The 19,669-nt window shown below is 38.5% G+C and overlaps 2 protein-coding genes across 2 annotated transcripts in view; both read right to left on the minus strand.

Moving 5' to 3' along the window:
• Positions 1-645: 645 nt before the first annotated feature.
• Positions 646-10,586, minus strand: gpr68 (G protein-coupled receptor 68). Its single transcript, XM_055173182.2, has 2 exons — positions 10,260-10,586; positions 646-5,484 (listed from the first exon to the last, which is right to left on the minus strand). The coding sequence occupies exon 2, from the start codon at positions 5,477-5,479 to the stop codon at positions 4,388-4,390; it is 1,092 nt and encodes a 363-aa protein (XP_055029157.2). The 5' UTR covers positions 5,480-5,484; positions 10,260-10,586; the 3' UTR covers positions 646-4,387.
• Positions 10,587-13,704: 3,118 nt separating this feature from the next.
• The window catches only part of LOC129417649 (protein Daple), a 92,669-nt gene continuing 86,704 nt past the window's right edge, over positions 13,705-19,669 (minus strand). The window contains exons 29-30 of the mRNA XM_073869583.1: positions 16,962-17,209; positions 13,705-15,429 (exon numbers count right to left, since the gene is read on the minus strand). Coding sequence (XP_073725684.1) covers positions 14,530-15,429; positions 16,962-17,209 — 1,148 coding nt within the window. The 3' untranslated portion in view covers positions 13,705-14,529. The remainder of the gene's footprint in view (positions 15,430-16,961; positions 17,210-19,669) is intronic.

Raw genomic sequence — 19,669 nt, forward strand, 5'->3', positions numbered from 1 at the left:
AATAACCTTACTCAGTCAATATTAAAGATAATACATTGTCATAGATTGTTCTTTACATTACAGTATGTATGATGATATCATGTAGAAAGTAAACCAAATCATTACCTGGGATTTCACAGGCAGGGTCACAATAAATCTAATTAAAATGAATTAATCTGAAACGGTTTTAAAGCCCCCATGAAATTAAAATTAAATAGTTTCCCGGACAGGAATTATCTTAAAGGGTTATTCCAGTTTTGTTGAAAATTGCTCATTTTCCAGCTCCCCTACAGTTAAACATTTGATTTTTACCGTTTTGAAATCCATTCAGCTGATCTCCAGGTCTGGCGCTAGCACTTTTAGCATAGCTTAGCACAATCCATTGAATCTGATAAGACCATTAGCATTGCTCTAAAAAATAACCAAAGAGTTCGGATATTTTTCCTATTTAAAACTTGACTCATTGTGTACTAAGACCGACAGAAAATTACAAGTTGTGATTTTCTAGGCAGATATGGCTAGAAACTATACTCTTATTCTGGTGTAATAATCAAGGAATTTGCTGCCGTAACATGGCTGCAGCAGGCGTAGTGATATTACACACTGCCTGAAAATAGTGCCCTTGGTTACTTTTAATGGCAGGGGACTATTTTCGGGCAGTGCGTATTATCACTATGCCTCGTTTTGAAACCAAACTCTTCAAATATAAACTGGCATGGTCCAAAACAGACAAAATACAAAGTCTACATTTTTATGAAATCACCCTACACTTGAGCTTCTCATCAAACTTCCTTTACAATCAAATGCTTTTTGAAGCGTCCAATCCTCTATGTTTTGTTATCTTTGCTGGACTGTGCCATAAATAAAAAAACACTATTGGTTATTTAAAAAAGGTGGAGGGTCTTCTCGATAGTTCCGTTGTTTCATTTAAACTATCATCACCACATCAAATAATGCTACACATTCCAAGGCACTTCAGTGGGCCTTTAATTGGATTCTTCAGATGCCCGCAGGTTTCAAAGTGCTAACAGAAACACAAAAAGTACAACTAACTGTGTTCCTTTAAAAGTAACATTACTCAACACTGATTCTTGTACTTTATATGCACAGAATGTGCAATAAAGGAAGCTTTCATAAACAGGTCTGGTGAAGAAGAGAGATCCCTTCGAATTAATTTCCTACACAGCATCCATACACAGCTTCATATCTACCTTCATTTACATCAAATATCCAACAGAGCATTTGTCTTTGCAACAAAAACGATAAACAACAGAATATAAAAACAACAATAAAAATACCATAAATCAAATACATGAACACAATTAACATTTGATGTAAAATGTTGAGAAATGTATATGATATAGATATATAGATATATAGATATATATAGATCTATTTGAAGATCTGTTATAAACATGGTTTGAAATAAGCACCAGAGAACATTTCTTATCTTAATACAATCTGCCATTTAGGTTACAGACATGCGGCTTATAGCTGCAGCCACTTCAGTCTAAAAGAAAAATGTAAACACTCATCATCATTATTTACCCTTTTGCTTCGAGCAAACAGAACATTCATGATTTCTAGAGGCGACTATAGCTCAGCCCTTTCTTTTACATATTTTACCAGCATGTGACGTGACATCGGGATGCTGTCCGCATTTAATGGCCTGCTTGGGGGTGGCTGACCCTTCACACCCACTCTATACTTTATTTTGCTTGCACACTGTCTGTATGCACCTTATTAAACCATTGAAAAGCCAAGGTAGACATGGCATCATAGCTTTTGGGGATTTTTAGAGAACTACAGTTCATCGAAAAATAAAAACATAATTTATTTGCCCTTATGCTGCTTCAAACATGTATGTGGTGTTCTTCTATTAAATATTAAATGAGTTTAAGCTTCTCTCTTCCATACAATAGAAAATAAACAGGATGCTGTCAAAAATAAAAAAATACATAAATGTAAGAGAAACACCATAGATGCATAATAGAAATAGTTTAACTGAGAAGAACAGCTTAAAGGAAAACACCAGCGTTTTTCAATATTTTACTATGTTCTTACCTCAACTTAGACAAATTAATACATACCTATCTTTTTTCAATACGTGCACTTAAGCTTTGTATAGCGCGTCGTGAATTTGTTAGCATTTAGCCTAGCCCCATTCATTCCTTAGGATCCAAACAGGGATGAATTTAGAAACCACCAAACACTTCCATGTTTTCCCTATTTAAAGACTGTTACATGAGTAGTTACACGAGTAAGTATGGTGGCACAAAATATTCAAAATATATAATTAATACATACCTAAGTTAAGGTAAGATGGTAAAATATTAAAAACTGTGGTGTTTTCCTTTAAAATTCCTTTTAAACTACTGCTACTAAATTTTTATTATTTCCATCGCATTACATTATACATTTGGCAGACGCTTTTATCCAACTAACGCTGCATTACAAGTATACATTTTATCAGCATGCATGTTTCCTGGGTTCGAACCTTAGATTGTAAAAATATGGACTCAGGTTTGTGAAGAGCTTTTTTGAAGCCAATGGTTGGCAAAGCCTGCCGTCAGCATCTTGGCAGCGCATCACTCGCGGATAACCGGAAATGGGTAAAGAGGCAGGATGTGAGTGAAGCTGAGGTGGCTGGTTGCTGAAACCACGCCCGCCTAGCTCGACGGTAGTGACAGCAGTGACAGTTCACCTGTCACACAAGTGGCCACTCCCTTAATTATGTGGAACTTTAAGGCTTAATATAATTTTAGAGGATGAATTACAAAAAAATTCACCCCCTCACAGTTGTCATAAAGAGCAAAATTAGCTATATACACCAAATCAGTTTTTGTACCAGGTTTTATTTTCTGCTGTACAGTTGGGCATTTTAACATGGGGCTCCCTTTTGGAGCCAGGCTCTAGCCTCACCATCTTGGCAGCGCATCATTCGCGGGTACCGAAAATGGGTGTTGGCTTCATCAGAGAGATCGAAAGGTTGCCCCTCATTTCGAACCCATGACCTTTTGCGCTGTCCCACGCAAACATCTTTCCATCTTCTGCAGCTCAGAAATCTCATTCACACTCGCATATATATTTAATATCCATGTAAAACATTATGCCAGGTTAGACATCAATGATGCCAGACATGTTGACCCGTCGCATGTTGCAAACAATCACATCGCACCACATTTTCTTGTTTAGGGTGTCTGTCCCAGTTCACCTTTTTATTATACTGTACAAAAAATCCAGCAGGATCATTTTGCTAAACTGCGTTCCACAGAAGAAAGTAAATCATATGGGTTAAGAGCAACATAAAAGCGAATGATGACAGAAATCTCATTTTGGGTTTCCTGTCAAGCATATTACTAGAAGTAGAAAAACCGATGAGGTTGTCAAGCAGAAATAACTTTTTTAATTTTTGGAAATATATGTAGCTAAAGGGACTTGGAACGCTACGTGATAGTTTTAGCCACTGGTTCCTCAAACCTCAAGTCAACCACTGGTGATTATGAAGGTAGCAATCCCTGAGAATGACACCACACAAAAGCAACATGTTAAATAGATGTACCAAAACCATAAAATATTGCAATATTTCATTTTAGAACAAAACAGTAGGTAACAAAAGGTATTAAGTAAGGAATAAATGACGACGGGCCGTTGAATTTAAAGAAAATAATGCACAGCACGGGTGTGAATTATTTTCAAATAATTCAAACAGGGTTCCCACACCTTGACTAACTTCAAATTCAAGGACCTTTCAAGGACTTTCCAGGTCCAATACCCTCAAATTCAAGGACCAAATGTGGGGACACATTTCAAGTGAAGTATGGCAAGGGAGACGCAGCGTCTCGTTCCCTTCTCAGGGAACAACAGTTACATACGTAACTCAAGACGTTTTCATGTTTCAAACACAACTATGCAAAAAAGAATTTTGGTATGAATCAACATTCGGATACAGAAGATATAAGCATTTAAAGCGAAGAGTTAAGCACGTGTGCTTAAAAAGTCTAGAATTTTTATATTATCCTACACTACATTTTGGATATTTTTTTGCATAAAATAGATTCAAGCACTTTCAATGATCTGTGTCAATGTATGTATTTTAAAAAACGTCCCAGAGCCTTGAACCCCCCCCCCAGATTCATAAACTTTCAAGGATTTCAAAGACCCGTGGGAACCCTGTTCAAAGGACCGGGGTGAATTATTCCGCTTATACCATGGTTACCACAAAAATTGCTCTGTTGCCTGGATTGGTGTGTGGTTTACAGAAAAATAATCAACACCCATGGAACATTTCTCAGCCAATCAGAATAAAGCATTCAACATGCCCGTGGTATAAAACATTTATAAGTGTGCCTGCATTGCCTTGTGTCCATAATTCGATGCAAGTACAAAAACATCAATGCAAACCCATTCAGACATCAGTTTTCATCTGTTGCAACAGTGTCACCACAGTGGTGCCTGTAGTGTTGTCATTGGTTACTGCCATTTCAGTGGAATGCGTGCTGAACCTTCCATGGCTTTTGGAGCAACAGCAGAAGAAACGAGTACAATAATCTTGAACCCTCTGCATGTCCTTTTGGGCACTCTCACTAATAAAACAGTAAAGTGCAGGATCTGCTACACAGTTAAAGCTTGTCAGCAACAGAGAGAAATGATAATAGTTGAAAATGTTCTCGATAAAGGTGCAGTCCCTCTCGAAAAACGTACGAACAAGTAAAAAGATGTGGTATGGTGAGAAGCACACCAGGAAGATGACAATAGTACTAGTTACCAGATACTTGATGCGGGTTTTTTGGGAAGTCTGTGTACCTGTACTCTTGCCCACCGCCCTTAGGACTCGAAAGTACGACACTGATAGGATTCCTAAAGGAAACAGGAAGCCTACGTAAAAACGGTAGTAGTTTATGGAGTACTCCCACGTCTTCATGGGATAGTGCTCGAAGCACACCGATTGGTTGTGCTTGTCTCTACTCAGCTCCTTGTGCCGGAAGAACATTATGCCTGCGGGGAGCTCTTTGAGCCAGACCACGGCACTAACCAGCGTTGCTGCTCGCACCGTTCGAAAAGCGGAGAAACGGAAGGGGTAAACCACAGCCAGGTAACGGTCTATGGAGACGCAACACAGGAAACCGATGCTGATGTAAATGTTCTCATAAAGCAGGAAGCCACATAGTTGGCAAAGGAACTCTGAGCCGCTCCAGTTATCCCCCTGGAAAATATACTGCAGCCAAAGGGGCAAGGATGCCAGGTACAGCAGGTCCGATATGGTCAGGTTTAGTAAGTAGACCCCCAGTTCATTACGGGCTTTCAACTGAAACCAGGCGTGGTACAGCGAGTAGGCATTTGCAGGTAAACCTACTAGCAAGACTAGAATGTATGCGCCCGAGAACAGGTACTGGTGAATCTCGTGGTTAATAGTACAGTTGATTTGATCTTCAGACATGTTCATCTTCCCAACCTCATGTTCGCAGTGTTCGGTGAGGTTAGCGTAATCACATTCCATTGGATCTATGGGATACAAACAAAATATTGTCATTTATATGATTTTGAATACATACGACACAGTGTGGGAGTTAGACATGCGCTAATCATATAGAAATAGAGTGGGTATACAGTACGACAGGAAGGGATCATTTTGTCGAAAACGCCTCCTTGTGGGTTTTTATGCACCACCAGTGTGAAATATAGCAATAAATGTTTAAAATAAACTTGCTTAAAATACTTTATGGGTGTCATCTGCTGCTAGATGACCATGTATGTATATTGAACATACTTATATTACAATCCAAACCACATTTACACTGGCAAATACAGTTTCATCTTAACAACCCCAGATAGAAAAGGATACTACAGTAGGTTTTATTTTCTTCAAAAATTATGTTGGTAATAATATGTCTGGACAGTCTCAAAAGTCAACATCATTCTCTGATAACCAACACTTATTGATGCTGAAATGAATGGCTGGAATGCAAAATGGCCTATGTGTAGGTTGAGTCTATCAGACTGTAAACTACAAATCCACAGAAGGACAGATATTAAGAAGCAGAACTAGGTTTAAAAAAGCTCAACTCGGTTTGAAAAGCTATTTTTTAAGCTTCCCTTCCCAATAAAGAAAGCATTTCTGTTGCGAAACACACTTTACAGATGTCAACAAACATTTTACCTTTAAACCTCAGTTCATGAATTCTTACACAGATGCGACGCATATGTTGCCCTTTTCAAACTCAGCGTGACAGATTAGTCAATCTATTGAAGAAATGCTGTTGGAAATGAGACCTTGACTGCAGTGACTAATCAAGAATCTTGCAACATAACGGACGTGACCCCCAAATGAATCACAGGAAGAAGACTGCGTTTCATTACCAATCCATGAAATGATGAAGTGCATCAGAGTCACAGCCACACTACCATCACCAGTGTTGGGGAAAATATTACCCAATATAATGAAAGAATGGGAAAGTGACTCAACCTGGGGATCTCTGTAGACAAAAAAATTTGTTGAAGCATGTGTTGGCCCTTGTAAATACACAGTAGAGCATTTACTCTATAAAACTTGAATATCTTATCTACTGTATATACATATATATTTAAAAGCCACTCCACTGTTGCTTATTAAAACAAGAATATTTGCCGCTTGACAGCAATAAGAGATGCAAATAAGAGATAAAAATAGTTACATTATATATGAGGGTAATTGACATTTTAACAGTTAATTTTGGTCATCTTTTTTAATTGGCCAATCTGCATCACGTTGGGTGATTCTCGCGAAATTAGACTTATGAGGTGTCATGAAGCATTTTGATAAAAAAAGTAAATGCAAAGTAAGAGTATCAAAATAAGAAGCATACAGTTACAAACATCTCTTCGTGTACTATTTTGCACATGATTTCAAATGACATCATACAAACCAATTTTGTTGTTTTTTCCACATTTAAGGGAAATTTTTCATTACCGCAACGTGCCCATGACTGGATTTGGGTTCTTTGACATGGAAATATTTATAATTAAAAAATCTAAAAAATAAAAAGCTTCGGTGCATGTTATACTATAAACATTTACAGTAAAGAAACATGTGGTATTTGGCGATCATTGGTAAATGTAAAGACAATAATAAGGAATATAAATGTGTCCAAGAAAAATTTTCTCATCCTCTGCAACAATTTTCAATTATTGTTTAAGCCCTCAAGGAACTAACATTTTCAACAACAAAAAAATTGTTGGAAGGGACATAATGTACTGTGACACTCAAGATGGCTACCATGTCAGCAGTTCTTATGTTTTTTCTCCAGATAAAAGTTGAAATTTTGTTTGTCATAGTACCTAGACAACTTTTTAGTTCTCATTACCGAAACACGAGTTTGTAAATGTAATATCATGTTGCGGTTATGATAATTTTTGATAATGATAATATAAAAAAAGTAAATAATACTACAGAAAATATTTTTTAAATCCTCTAAAGATAATGGTTATAGTAAGTTCAGACCTTAATCTTATATGTGCAAAAAAAAATTTTCAAGGGCTTTTAAAAGCATCTGATGCTGGACACCTTCTAAAAAAAGGACCTTTTGTGAAACAGAAAGGTTTTTCAGAGGTTAAAGGTTCTTTATGGAACCATTTAGCAAAAAATGGTTCTTCTATGGCACCGTAAAGCACCAACATTTCTAATTTAAGGCCATGTAAGGCCAGCAAACCCATTAAACCAAACTTACCATGCTTCCAACCTGAAGCGATAAGACTACAGTAGCTTGACCAGCTAAAAAGTGGCCAAAACCCCTTTAAAACAAGCCAGGCAGAGAGACCAGCTAAAACAAGGCTGTTTATTTCAGCAAGGTTTACTAAGCTTTATTACTACTTGTCTGTTTTCAGCACCCCAGACCAAAATATATGTGCAGTGGAGAGTTGGGTGCGTGCACACCCAAGCTTTTACGCCAGCGGTCAGCGTATGTTTTTAATTGGTTTCAATAAAAGCGCGATGTTTTTAAAAAAAAGCCAGCAGCTGGCCGTTTTTTCCACGCTGAAAGCCGGCGCTCAGTGTTTTTTCTGCGCTCAGCGCTGAGAGTTGTAAAAATATGCAACTTTTGAATGAAAATCTCAGCTCGTCAATGTCAGCATTCACATGGCCTTCCAATCACATGTTCGTATTCCCTGTTCCAGCCTATACAGTTCACCAGGGCTATTCAATTCCGGTCCTGGAGGGTGGATATCCTAAAGAGTTTAGTTTCAACCCTAATTGAACACACCTGCCAGTTATTTTTAAATAATCCTGTAGACTTAGGCTGCGTCCGAAAGCTCTAAAATACTGCCTTCGAAGGCAGCATTCCATGGCAGAAAGGCATCAAGACACATCCGAATCCAGTGTTTGCTTTGCTTCCTAAGTATTCTGAGATACTTCATCATCTTGTACATTTCTAGCGAGAAATTAGTATTGTAGTTTTCAGATATGGGGTGAGTTATCACAAAGGCGCCCTCTGTTTATATTTAAAACAGAATTCCATTACGTTGCCTATGAAGGGTGCACGAATGCATTTCCCAGAGCTGCCTTCATGCTGCCAAAGTTATTGCCTCATGAAGCTTTCGGACGCAGCCTTACATTAGCTTCTTCAGGTGTGTTGGTTTAGGGTTAGAGCTAAACAGCTTGAACGGCACATGACCAAACCACAAAAAATGCCACTTTGTAGGTATGAGCAAAAATTTGCCGTTTTTGGGTGTGTCCTTTTATATGCCAATAAGTTGATCTCTGCACTGAATGGCAGAGCTGTGGTTGGATAGTGCAGATTAAGGGGCGGCATTATCACCTTCTGACATCACAAGAAGAGCCAAAACTAAGTTACTGGGTTGATCTTTTCTGAAAAGTCAGATTTTCACGATATGTCCCCTTTAACAGGAATGCAGAAGTAAGTTGCACATATACCCTATATTGAATAGCCCTGCAGTAAAGTATGTTGCTTAGCAACACAAAGATTGATGCTTTGGCATACATTGGTACTTTTGCACAGATTCAAAAATGAATTGATATTAACGTCTTTATAGATATATAAAAGAAATATGAGAAAGAGTGCTGCTGTACTAGACGGTATATGCAGTATGTGACCTCATGTCTGTAGTAACATCAAATGTTGTCAACAAAATACCATTCATAATTATGTGATCAAACGTGATTGCCTTAGTTTAACATCTGAGAAAATATTCAAATTTATTTTATTTCGTAAAAAAGATTTGAGGTTATCATTTTTTCTAAAGATAGCAACTCCCACTCAAAGTTGAATCACAGGAAATTGCTTGATCTTGACAGCTGAACAGTTGCATCAATGACAGCTGAAGTGTTTGTTCATTATTATTTGACACAATAGACACAAAAGTACAGTATGAGGAAAACTGACTAAGGTTTCACTACAGAGAAAGAATAGTACATTTATTTTAATAGCTACATTTTGTAGATAAATCTGGAGAGTGAAGGAATCCGAGTCTGAACTCTCATTCAAGTTACAGCCATTTTGTAAATGTGCTCTTATTTTTAACAACAAACACAGCAGTTGGTTTAACAGAAGTCATAATTAAGTTGATTTAACTGTCGCATGATCTCGCATCCATGGGTTTACTGCAAATACCACAGTACAACTACGGTTGCCATGCAAGTAATGTAAAGGCTATAGGCGAATGATATAGTATAGGCATTGGATTTCTTGCATTTAATTAAAATAAATCAGGAATTTGACTGAGATTTTTTTTTAAAATAAGGTGTTTGGCAGCGACTGTAAACATTTACCAAACAATGTGTGAAAGATCTGCACGTGAACAGACCTATACTTTACTCTATGCTGGTTTGCTTTATTTTAAGATGACATATTTAACCGATATTTAAGAATTAATTGTTAACCATCGTTAATAACGCACATACTGCTATTAATAATCCAGCAGGTAGACAGCTGTTGATGCTGTTCTTAGTTATATGATGACCCAGCTAATAGCCTTACAGCTTAAGGATAACTAACGGATAACATGTAGAGTCACATAGCCTATATCTAAACACGTTTTCTGCCCAAAATGCTTTTCATAAAGTTGTAACGGTACTATTATAACAAAATAATAAGATCGTCTTCACAAAATGTTCAATTAAAAGATGTGCTTTCATTTGATATTGTGTAATGACAATAATGCATAACAGGGAACCGGTTTTATAACACTAGTGAGAATTGTTTTAACTATGACTATAGGGGAAATTGTGGTTTTCACATCTTAAAATGTAATGAAGAAAATAGCAGCTTAAAAATACATTAGCCTACCTTCAGCTTGATTTTTATCCAATTCTCCTCAGTCAAGACATTTTCAAAGTGTGAATTCATATCCTCTGTAAGCTCAACAGCCCATTATATTTGCTCACATCAAATAGCATCGCACGCTGGTTTCGATACACACAATTGCGTCAAAGTTTTTCCTTTGAAGACGCGCAAATGACTGAAAACGAAACGCTCATCTCAAGTGCCTTCCCCAGACTTTCTCACTTCCAAGTGTCCTCCTGTAAAGACAGCATTTGTCTATCGCTTCTTTGCGTCACCTGAGGTGTGTTTGAGCCGAGCTGACTCAAAACGCGAGTGTGTCCAAATATGCTGTCTGGGAAGACATGCTGCAGTTTCTTCCACCTGTTGGGCTGCGTAAAGGGGATGTGGGAACATCTAAAGAAACGTCAGTAGCTAGGCAGAGGCGTTAGGATATAGACGCATATTGTAGGTCTTCTGACGCATGTTTTAAAAGCGCGACTATTTTGACATTTCAATAAACTTGTAACCTTTAAAGCACGACTAATGGACACGCGCAGATCGAGCGGGTGGACAAATTAAAAGCTGGTTTGGGATCAGTTTGGCGGGTTTTGTGCATTACATTAGCATAAGTTAATTGGTAAACAAAACACAGGGGCGCATACTTCAAGTGCTGTGCAATCCTGTCAAGTTACCACCGACAGCCTGCCTGTTTTACATCTCAAACAATAAGATCTCTTTACACCGAGCCAATACCCTATTTCACGTGACACCGAAATGCTGCTCCCTGCTGATAAAAACAGCATAGACCAGCATAATTCCCATTCTGGAACCATTACCAATACATACTTTTAGTTTTAAAGACCAACAAAAACCAATACACTGTAGTGTAGTGTAGTTTGGGCCATATTCCATTAGAACCAATAAAATTCCCAATAAAACCAATAGAATTTTCTGTAATGGTTTTGTTTTTTCAGCAGGGGTTTAGCAACAGTAACCATGGTTTTTTGGTTTTAACTGTAGTAAAACCATAGTTAATTTTCGTAAGGGAACATAGGCTGGTCTTGCTGGTATGACCAGCATGGGATGGTGGTGCTGGTTTACTATAACTGAAACAGTCAATAGTTCAAATCAGGGGTGCCAAACTCAATTTCATCCCGAGCCACATCAGCATTTAGGTTGCTCTGAAAGGGTCGGTTGTATTTGTAAGACTATATGTATCTCCTATTACATTGCACATTTACCTCTGTGATTGATTAGCTACTAGTTTTGGTAACTAGAAGTAGTTGAAAGTAGCTCAGGACAAATAATGACAAAGTGTATTAAAGTATGTTATATTGTACAGATTATATTAATAATAAAATAAATTATACCTTAAAATGAATTTATATAAATTATATATTTTAAATAAATTATCACTCATTAATTAAAAAAAAGTATAAAAAAAAGACTTGGCGGGACATAAATTAGTGTTGGCAAAAAACCTGCAAAAATAATGCTTATAATAACAATAAAATAATCTGTAAACTCCTGCGGGCCACATAAATGATATAACTTGTAAGCTGTCACGGGCCACATTAAATAAGGGGGCGGGACTTAGGCCTCGAGTATGACACCCCTAAAAGATTTATGATTTTTCGATTGTGGACTGCATATTAAATGTGCATGAAATAAAAATAGTTGGAAGCCATGATGGCATAAAGTGCACATTACTACATATAGGGATGCATAACGATTAATCGCGATTAATCTATAGAATAAAAGTTTACCTCATATATGTGTGTGAACCATGTATAATAATTATGTATATATAAATATCAGTGAAGCGCGGGTTGATCCAAAATGAGCGGGTGCCTGCGGTCACCTGCAATTACAAGTTATCCAAAAATATTTTTTATGATATTCGGGTCGCGGTCGGTCGGGTCGTTTGAAATAAAGATACCAATGATGCTACAATGAGCACTTACTACTTTTAAAATATGCGTCCAGGTACAATAGTTTTTTGGGTTTTTTTGCGGTTCGAGTTAGTTGAAAACGTCGGTCGGGTGCGGGTTGTTTATACATTGACCCGCGCATCACTGATAAGTATATATTTATATAATAATTATACATAAATATACAAATGTGTATATATACACATGTAAACATTTCTAAAATATATACATTCATGTTTGTGCAGTTACACAGTTCACACACACATATATGATGTAAACAAAAACTTTTATTCTGCTATAGATTAATCGCGATTAATCGTTATGCATCCCTAAAATAATAAAACACCGCACTTAACCCATGCCGTCAGCAAATTATTTAATTCAGCATAGAAACCGTTCGAAATTTGATCTTAGGATCATTTCTCAAAACTGTGTATGTGTGATTCATAGATTGTATGCACAGAAAACGTGCAGAATATCATTACCTTCGGCTACCAATAAAGATACCTTGACCTACAGTTACTTTCATATGTGAAATCTATATATCACAAATAATCTTAAAATTATGCGAAGTTATACAGTTAAAAACTGCCTCAACTAATCTCATTGACATATAAAAGAGCACATGTCAATGTTTAAATCCTTTTCGAGCAGCAAGATTTGTTTTAATTTCCAAAACCTGCATCAATCGGACAAGCAAAAATGTACGTCTGCTCAGAGCCTGATGTGGGGCTAAGTACTTTACTAAATTTGTATAAATTTGAAAGTTGACATGGATTTTTACGTAGGCCTACGCACCCTCTACAATCAAATCTGTGCATACGCACGCTTTATAAATGATGCCCTGTGTTAGTAAATTTGTCCTTTAGTGTTTTTATTAATATATTGCAAAGATCTCGAACATTCTTAAACACCAGTTTTAATTCTTTATTTTTTATTTGGGTTTTGGTTCGTTTGTTAATTGCACTCTTATGAAAGCAACTGAAGCAGGCTGTTTATCACTTGAGTTTGTCAATTTCTCAAATGTTCCATCGCCTCTCTCTCCCCCCCAACTCTCTCCCCATAAATTTGCAGATTTTTCTCAGATATAATTTAGAAAAGTCTTTATTACAAAGAGTTTTTGGAAAACAGCTTTTTCTAAACTATCATTCACAATAAATTTTACAATATTAATATTATGGTACCTAATCCAATGCATCATATCTTACAGGTAATGCTTTATATCCATGTGCAGTAGTGTAAGGAAACAGCTGTTTTATACCAAAAACCAATTTTACCAGTAGCTCTGCACATTCAAACAGGAGATGCTTTATATTCACACACCCAGTAGAGGAATGTTTGATCCAAAAACATTCCTATAAAGATCCATCATCATCTCCTAGTGATCATCCTTGCCAAACTTGCAGACCATGAGATGGGTAACAAAAAAGCAGCAATGACAGTAAACATCAGACACCAATTTGGTACACATGATCTCTATCATCAACTATTTACAAGCTCTGTGTGCCAAGATCAGGGTTAGAAAAAGGTTCTTCCAGTTTTTATAATAATCAGGCTTTACTATATACAGTACAAAGACCAAAATACAAATCAATTTGGGGAAATGAAGCAAATACACACGAACCAAAACATCCACACACAAGTGTCATTTAATTGTCCCAAAGACATTAATAAATAAAACTTCTGGTCATTAGAACAGTTGTGCAGTGTTATAAAACAGTGTTAAAAAAAACAAACCGAGCTTCTCATAAGTACATCCTGAAATGCTTGTGTGAAAACCATGTCCAGTGCTCAGATTGAAACTCATTATTCACCCTTCCACCAGCTTTAATCAGAAGTCTGTGCATGCATATCATCTTGTCCAACACGCCCCTGTCTTTCTATCTGGCTTGCTTGCGTTTCGCAGCGCCCGAGCCAAACCCAGGTCCCACAGCAAATAGATGGTCACCCACAAGAAGCAGAAAAGAACTGTTTAGTTTGTCAGCAGGGAGCGAGGGAAAGAGAGCCCGCTTCCCGTAATGGGTCCCAGTGAGGCCGTCTCTCGTGATGGACCTGCAGCTGTCCTAGATTGATGCAGTAGCTACTCCGTAATTACGCCGGGAGTGGCTCCTAGCACACAGCCCAATGTTATTGCATTCAGAATAGAATGGTGACCGGCCTGCCATGTAGTGACAGAGAACTACGGAAATCAATGTCGTGGAAGCGGATACATTCAAGTGCCTAATACATTCCTTTGTGATCAGTATGACCCATAAACAAACCTGTTGCCGTTGAGGCATACGAAGAAACAAAGTAAACAATTTGTGGGTTTAAGGAAGCCGCCAAGGGGTGTTTAAAGTGCAGCTTGATTTATCAAACATGTTCTACACGCACCCATATTCATACCATACAGTCTGAGGGTCATCACTGGGGTCTGGGGAAGAAGCTGGATTGTTGGTGGGCTGCTCCTTGGAGCCATAGCTCAAGTTCGCAGTCTCTGCTTTCTTCAGTAGAGTCGAGTCAGTCTGTCTCAATTCCAGAGGCTCCTCCTCCAATTCTTTCAATCTTAAAGCTGATACGGCTCTTACTGGAGTCACCATGGCAACCTCGCCACGGTGGGGGGATGGCCGGGATTGCGCAGACCCAGGGCGGACCCCTCCGGCCCGGCTACTACCGCTTCCTACGTATTCCCGTTCTGTCTGCAGGGACACAGAGGAAGAGTGCAGAGGGGGAGGACTCGTGAGGGACTCGTCTCTGGGTGGAGCAAGAGACAGACGCCTGGGGTCCACAGAGAGATGCCCCGGGTCCCCGGGAATTGGCGAAGATCCAGACACCCTAGCTGACATTGATCTTTCTCTCGCCACTGCACCAGATCTCCTCAGCACCACATCATTTGGGCTGAGCGAACCAGTGTCTGTACGGTAGCTATCCGGCCCGTTGGAGTGGAGAAGGTCTGCAGAGGCCAGGCTGAATGTCCGGCTCAGGCTACTGCTGCCAGCCACCCCTCCACGGGGACTTGACTGCTGCAGAGCTGAGGCCCGTGAGCCGGCTCCTCTGTTAGGAAGCGTTTGTGAGTGAAAAGGGGGTGTGGAGGTTTCACCGAGTCGAACGTTTGGTTTGACACTGTGCCCGGGTTTGGTGGTTCGACCGTCTTGTTCGGGAGTGGTCTTGATGGTTGGCGTGACATAACTGGTGGGGGTTTTAGCGCCATCTTGCAAAGGGGTCGATCGGGTAGATCTGGCGAAAAAGTCAGTCATCAGATCTTCTCGACTTCCTGTGTGCACCTATGAGAAAAACAGTTTATAATATAAATCAGACCAAACTCTAGACTAAATGAATTTCCACTACTCCTCCCGTCAATTTAGACAGGATATGGATTTTTTTAAAATACAGACCAGGCTATAAATCATTTATACAGACCTGGCTGTGTGCGTGCGAAATGTTTTTAAACTCACAGTGGCCACAGCCGCTATGGTAATGATTCATAATGACAATGTCTCTATGATAACATCTCTTACAGCACTCAGTGACAGCCGAAAAAGCCCCAGTGTCAAACAATAATGCACCATGAGTCAGATCAAATACCAGCCTTAATTAGTTTAGAATCAATAATAAATGTCTTTACTGATCACAAGTTAAATTTGGACAGGTTGTGAAACCATTCTGACTGCACTGATGTGCAGGATTGCCTGAAAATATTTGCATACATTTTAAAACCACTGTAAACAAATGCAAACATTTCAAATAATGTGATATAGCATGTTTAATTTATTTTTTATGTTGAACAGGGTTCCCACAGGTGCTTGAAATTTGTTAATCTGTGAAAAAAATTCAAAGCCCTGCTAAGTTTTTGGAAATAAACCAGGGTTCCAACACCTTGGTTAACTTCAAATTCAAAAGACCTTTCAAGGACTTTCCAGGTCCAATACCCTCAAATTCAAGGACTAAATGTGGGGACACATTTCAAGTGAGAGCAAGATTACATTCGTGTTACCTTTTATGATACATTGTTACAGTTCCCTTTAGAGGGAACTCGCGCTGCGTCACTGCGGTGAAACTTTGGGGACGCCTCCAGGGGTAAGTGCATCTGAATGTGTATATCAAATTCAACCAATGGTGAGGCTTAACGATAAAGACGGGGTGACGTGGGAGCTAGGAAGAATGGCAAGGGAGACGCAGCGTCTTGTTCTCTTCTCAGTGACCAACAGTTAAATACGTAACCCGAGACGTTTTCATGTGTCAAACACAAAAGGCTAGAAATGTTATGATATTATCCTACACTACACAGGGAATAATATAGATTTTTTCCCCAGAAACTTCTTGCATAAAATAGATTCAAGCACTTTCAATGACCTGTATCTATGTATGTATATTTTCAAAAACTTCCCAGGGCCTTGAATAATTTCCCTCAGATTCACAAACTTTCAAGGATTTCAAGGACCCGTGGGAAACCTGATAAACATAAATAGATACAGGCCATTGAAAGTGCTTGAATCCATTTTGTGCAAGAAGTTGGGTGAAAAAAGCATATTATACCCTGTGTAGTGTAGGGTAGCATGTAGCGCACATGCTAAACTGTTATATCTTCTAAAATTTTGATCCATACCAAAATGCTTTTTTGCATAATTGTGTTTGACACATGAAAACTGTAACGATGTATCTTACAAGGTAAAACAATGTAACATTGCTTTCACTTGAAATGTGTCCCCACATTAAGTTCTTGAATTTGAGGGTATTGGACCTGGAAAGTCCTTGAATTTTAGGTTAACCAAGGTGTGGGAACCCTGTCAATCAAGAAATCTAACAATCTACTTACAGTGGGAGGGGACAGCACATTACTTTCCTCCAGGAACTCCTCCAGAGTAACCATTTCACTGCCAGGGGAAGCCGGCCGATAAGAAGAGTGACGATGGGAAGAGCGTGAAGCATATGGGCCATCACACGGAAGAGTAGAGCTGCGAGGAATCAGCGATGACTGACTGAGACGCAAGACTTCGTGACTTAGTCCAACGACATCTTCACTTGAAAGACTGGCAGACCGACCCGGCAGGCAGTCAAGAGAACCTTGGAAAAGACAGAAAATGTTTAGGAACCGAAAACTGGATAAACTAAAGCACTGTGTGTGTCGTAGCGTCGTTGGCAGTCACAGTTACGGATTAGGGTCGGTAAACTCATCACAACAGACGGAGAGCTCAGATGCAAAATACACTAAACGCTACCTCCCTCAAAAAAAATGAGATCACGTGTTATATGTTCATCAAATACTTTCACTTAACGAATGAATACTGGCATCAAGCCAGAACCCGTTAAACGGGACAATGATTTTAAGTCCTTTAAATGCACAGGAGTTTTTACCTGGTTAAAACAGGGTTACTGAATATATTAGGATAATGACAGAATTTTTTACCCTTTTACCTTTATTCAAAAAGGACATGTACTTAGAGGGTTTTGCAGCGAAAGACAGTCAAATTTGTTAAACACCAATGAAGTGACATTTGTGAAAATAAGGCATTTCAATTACTGACTAATAACCTTTTCATTGTTATTAAAATGAAGATACTGAACTTAAACATAAGTGCCTGGTAGAAAAATATGCTCATTTACAAGAAAACATGTCAGATGCACTTTGAGGATTTTGCATCTAAACTCTTCAGATGCTGTTCTCTTTCACACCTCATTCTATTTTGAATAATAATCTAACACCAGTAGTGTGCTGGTATGAGTCACGTTACTTGATGAAATGGAATTTGCCCAGAAATCCTCTTGAAAATATTAAATTACCACTGCTAAGTGCTTTTGTAATGAGAATTTGATTCTTGGAACCGTGGAGACTTTTTGCAGTGAATCCTTTGAAATGCTTGCATGGCAGATGGTTCCCAAGGCACTGCTGCAGGTATGCTGTTTCAAGTCTGTGGTTAACAGGTTGTTGCTAGGGTGACCAAAGAGGATGTTATTCTGGCACCTAGTTCAGGGCCAGCGCCAGGCGTGGGCTAAGCCCACTCAAACATCTGTCTTGGCCACCCAAAGACATTCATATTTTATTTTACTACAATTTATATATTGGTTACAATATAATACAATACAATACAATTTTATTTGTATAGCACGTTTTAAAAACAACTTGCGTTGACCAAAGTGCTTGACAAGGTAAGGAGAAAAATACAATACGAGAAACACAGGAAATCAAACAAGAAACACAGCATAGGTGGATGAAGAGAAACGTCAAGGTATATTAAAAGCTTTTGAGAAGAAATACGTTTTTAGGGAAGTTTTAAAAAGTTTCAAGGTTTGGGCAGATCTGATGTGAAGAGGTAGGCTATTCCTTAGCTTCGGTCCACAGACTCCAAAAGCACTTCACCTCTATTTTTGAGTCTGGTTTGAGGGACAGATAGTACTGTACAACACCTGGATCCTTCAGACCCTATAAACTATCGGCCCATATCTAAACTGCCGTTCATTTCCAAAATTTTAGAAAAAGTGGTAGCTAATCAACTTTCCGCATACCTGCATCAACATAAAATTTTGGATAAATATCAATCAGGTTTTCGTAAAGCACACTCAACTGAGACAGCTCTTCTTAAAGTGTCAAGTGACATTCTGATGGCAGCAGATGCGGGCCAGTACACAGTGTTGGTTTTACTGGATCTTACCTCAGCGTTTGATACAGTTGACCATAACATTTTGCTAAAGTGTTTGAAAAATGTTATTGGTTTATCTGGGTCTGTACTTCAGTGGTTTTCGTCTTATCTTACTGATCGAACTTTTTCTGTTGCGATAAACCAGATCATGTCCGACACTGTGCCTTTATCATGTGGAGTACCACAGGGGTCAGTTTTAGGTCCTTTGTTGTTTTTACTGTACATGACACCACTTGCTCAGAAAATTCAGTGTTTTAAGCATGTGTCTTATCACTTATATGCTGATGATATTCAGTTATACTGTTCTTTTAGGGAGTCTGAGTTTCACTTGCTGTCTAGTCTGTTGGAGTGTCTGTCTTGTATTAAAGAGTGGTTGGGCAGTAACTACCTTCAACTAAATCCAAAAAAGACAGAAACTTTGATAATTGCCCCTGATAAGAAAATCACACGGATCAGGCAACATCTTGGTTCTTTGGGCTCTTCTGTTCAGTCAAGCCTCAGGAACCTTGGTGTTGTATTTGATCAATCCATGTCTTTAGATCAACATTCAGGTCAGATGGTTAAAAGTTGTTTTTATCACTTACGGAATGTTTCTAAAATGAGGAAAATGTTGACTAATGTAGATTTAGAGATGATTATACATGCTTTTATCTCTTCGCGTTTGGATTATTGTAATTCGCTTTTTACTTGTTTTAACAAACGTGTTTTAAATCGTCTTCAGATTGTTCAAAATTCGGCAGCGAGGCTTTTAACTGGAACTAGCAGGAGATCCCACATTACACCCGTATTATATTCTCTTCACTGGTTACCAATTAAATATAGAATTGATTTTAAAATTTTGGTCCTCACTTATAGAGCCCTTCATGGGAATGCTCCTGAGTACATT

This window comes from Misgurnus anguillicaudatus, chromosome 7, assembly GCF_027580225.2.
Source record: "Misgurnus anguillicaudatus chromosome 7, ASM2758022v2, whole genome shotgun sequence".
NCBI classification, from domain to species: domain Eukaryota; kingdom Metazoa; phylum Chordata; class Actinopteri; order Cypriniformes; family Cobitidae; genus Misgurnus; species Misgurnus anguillicaudatus.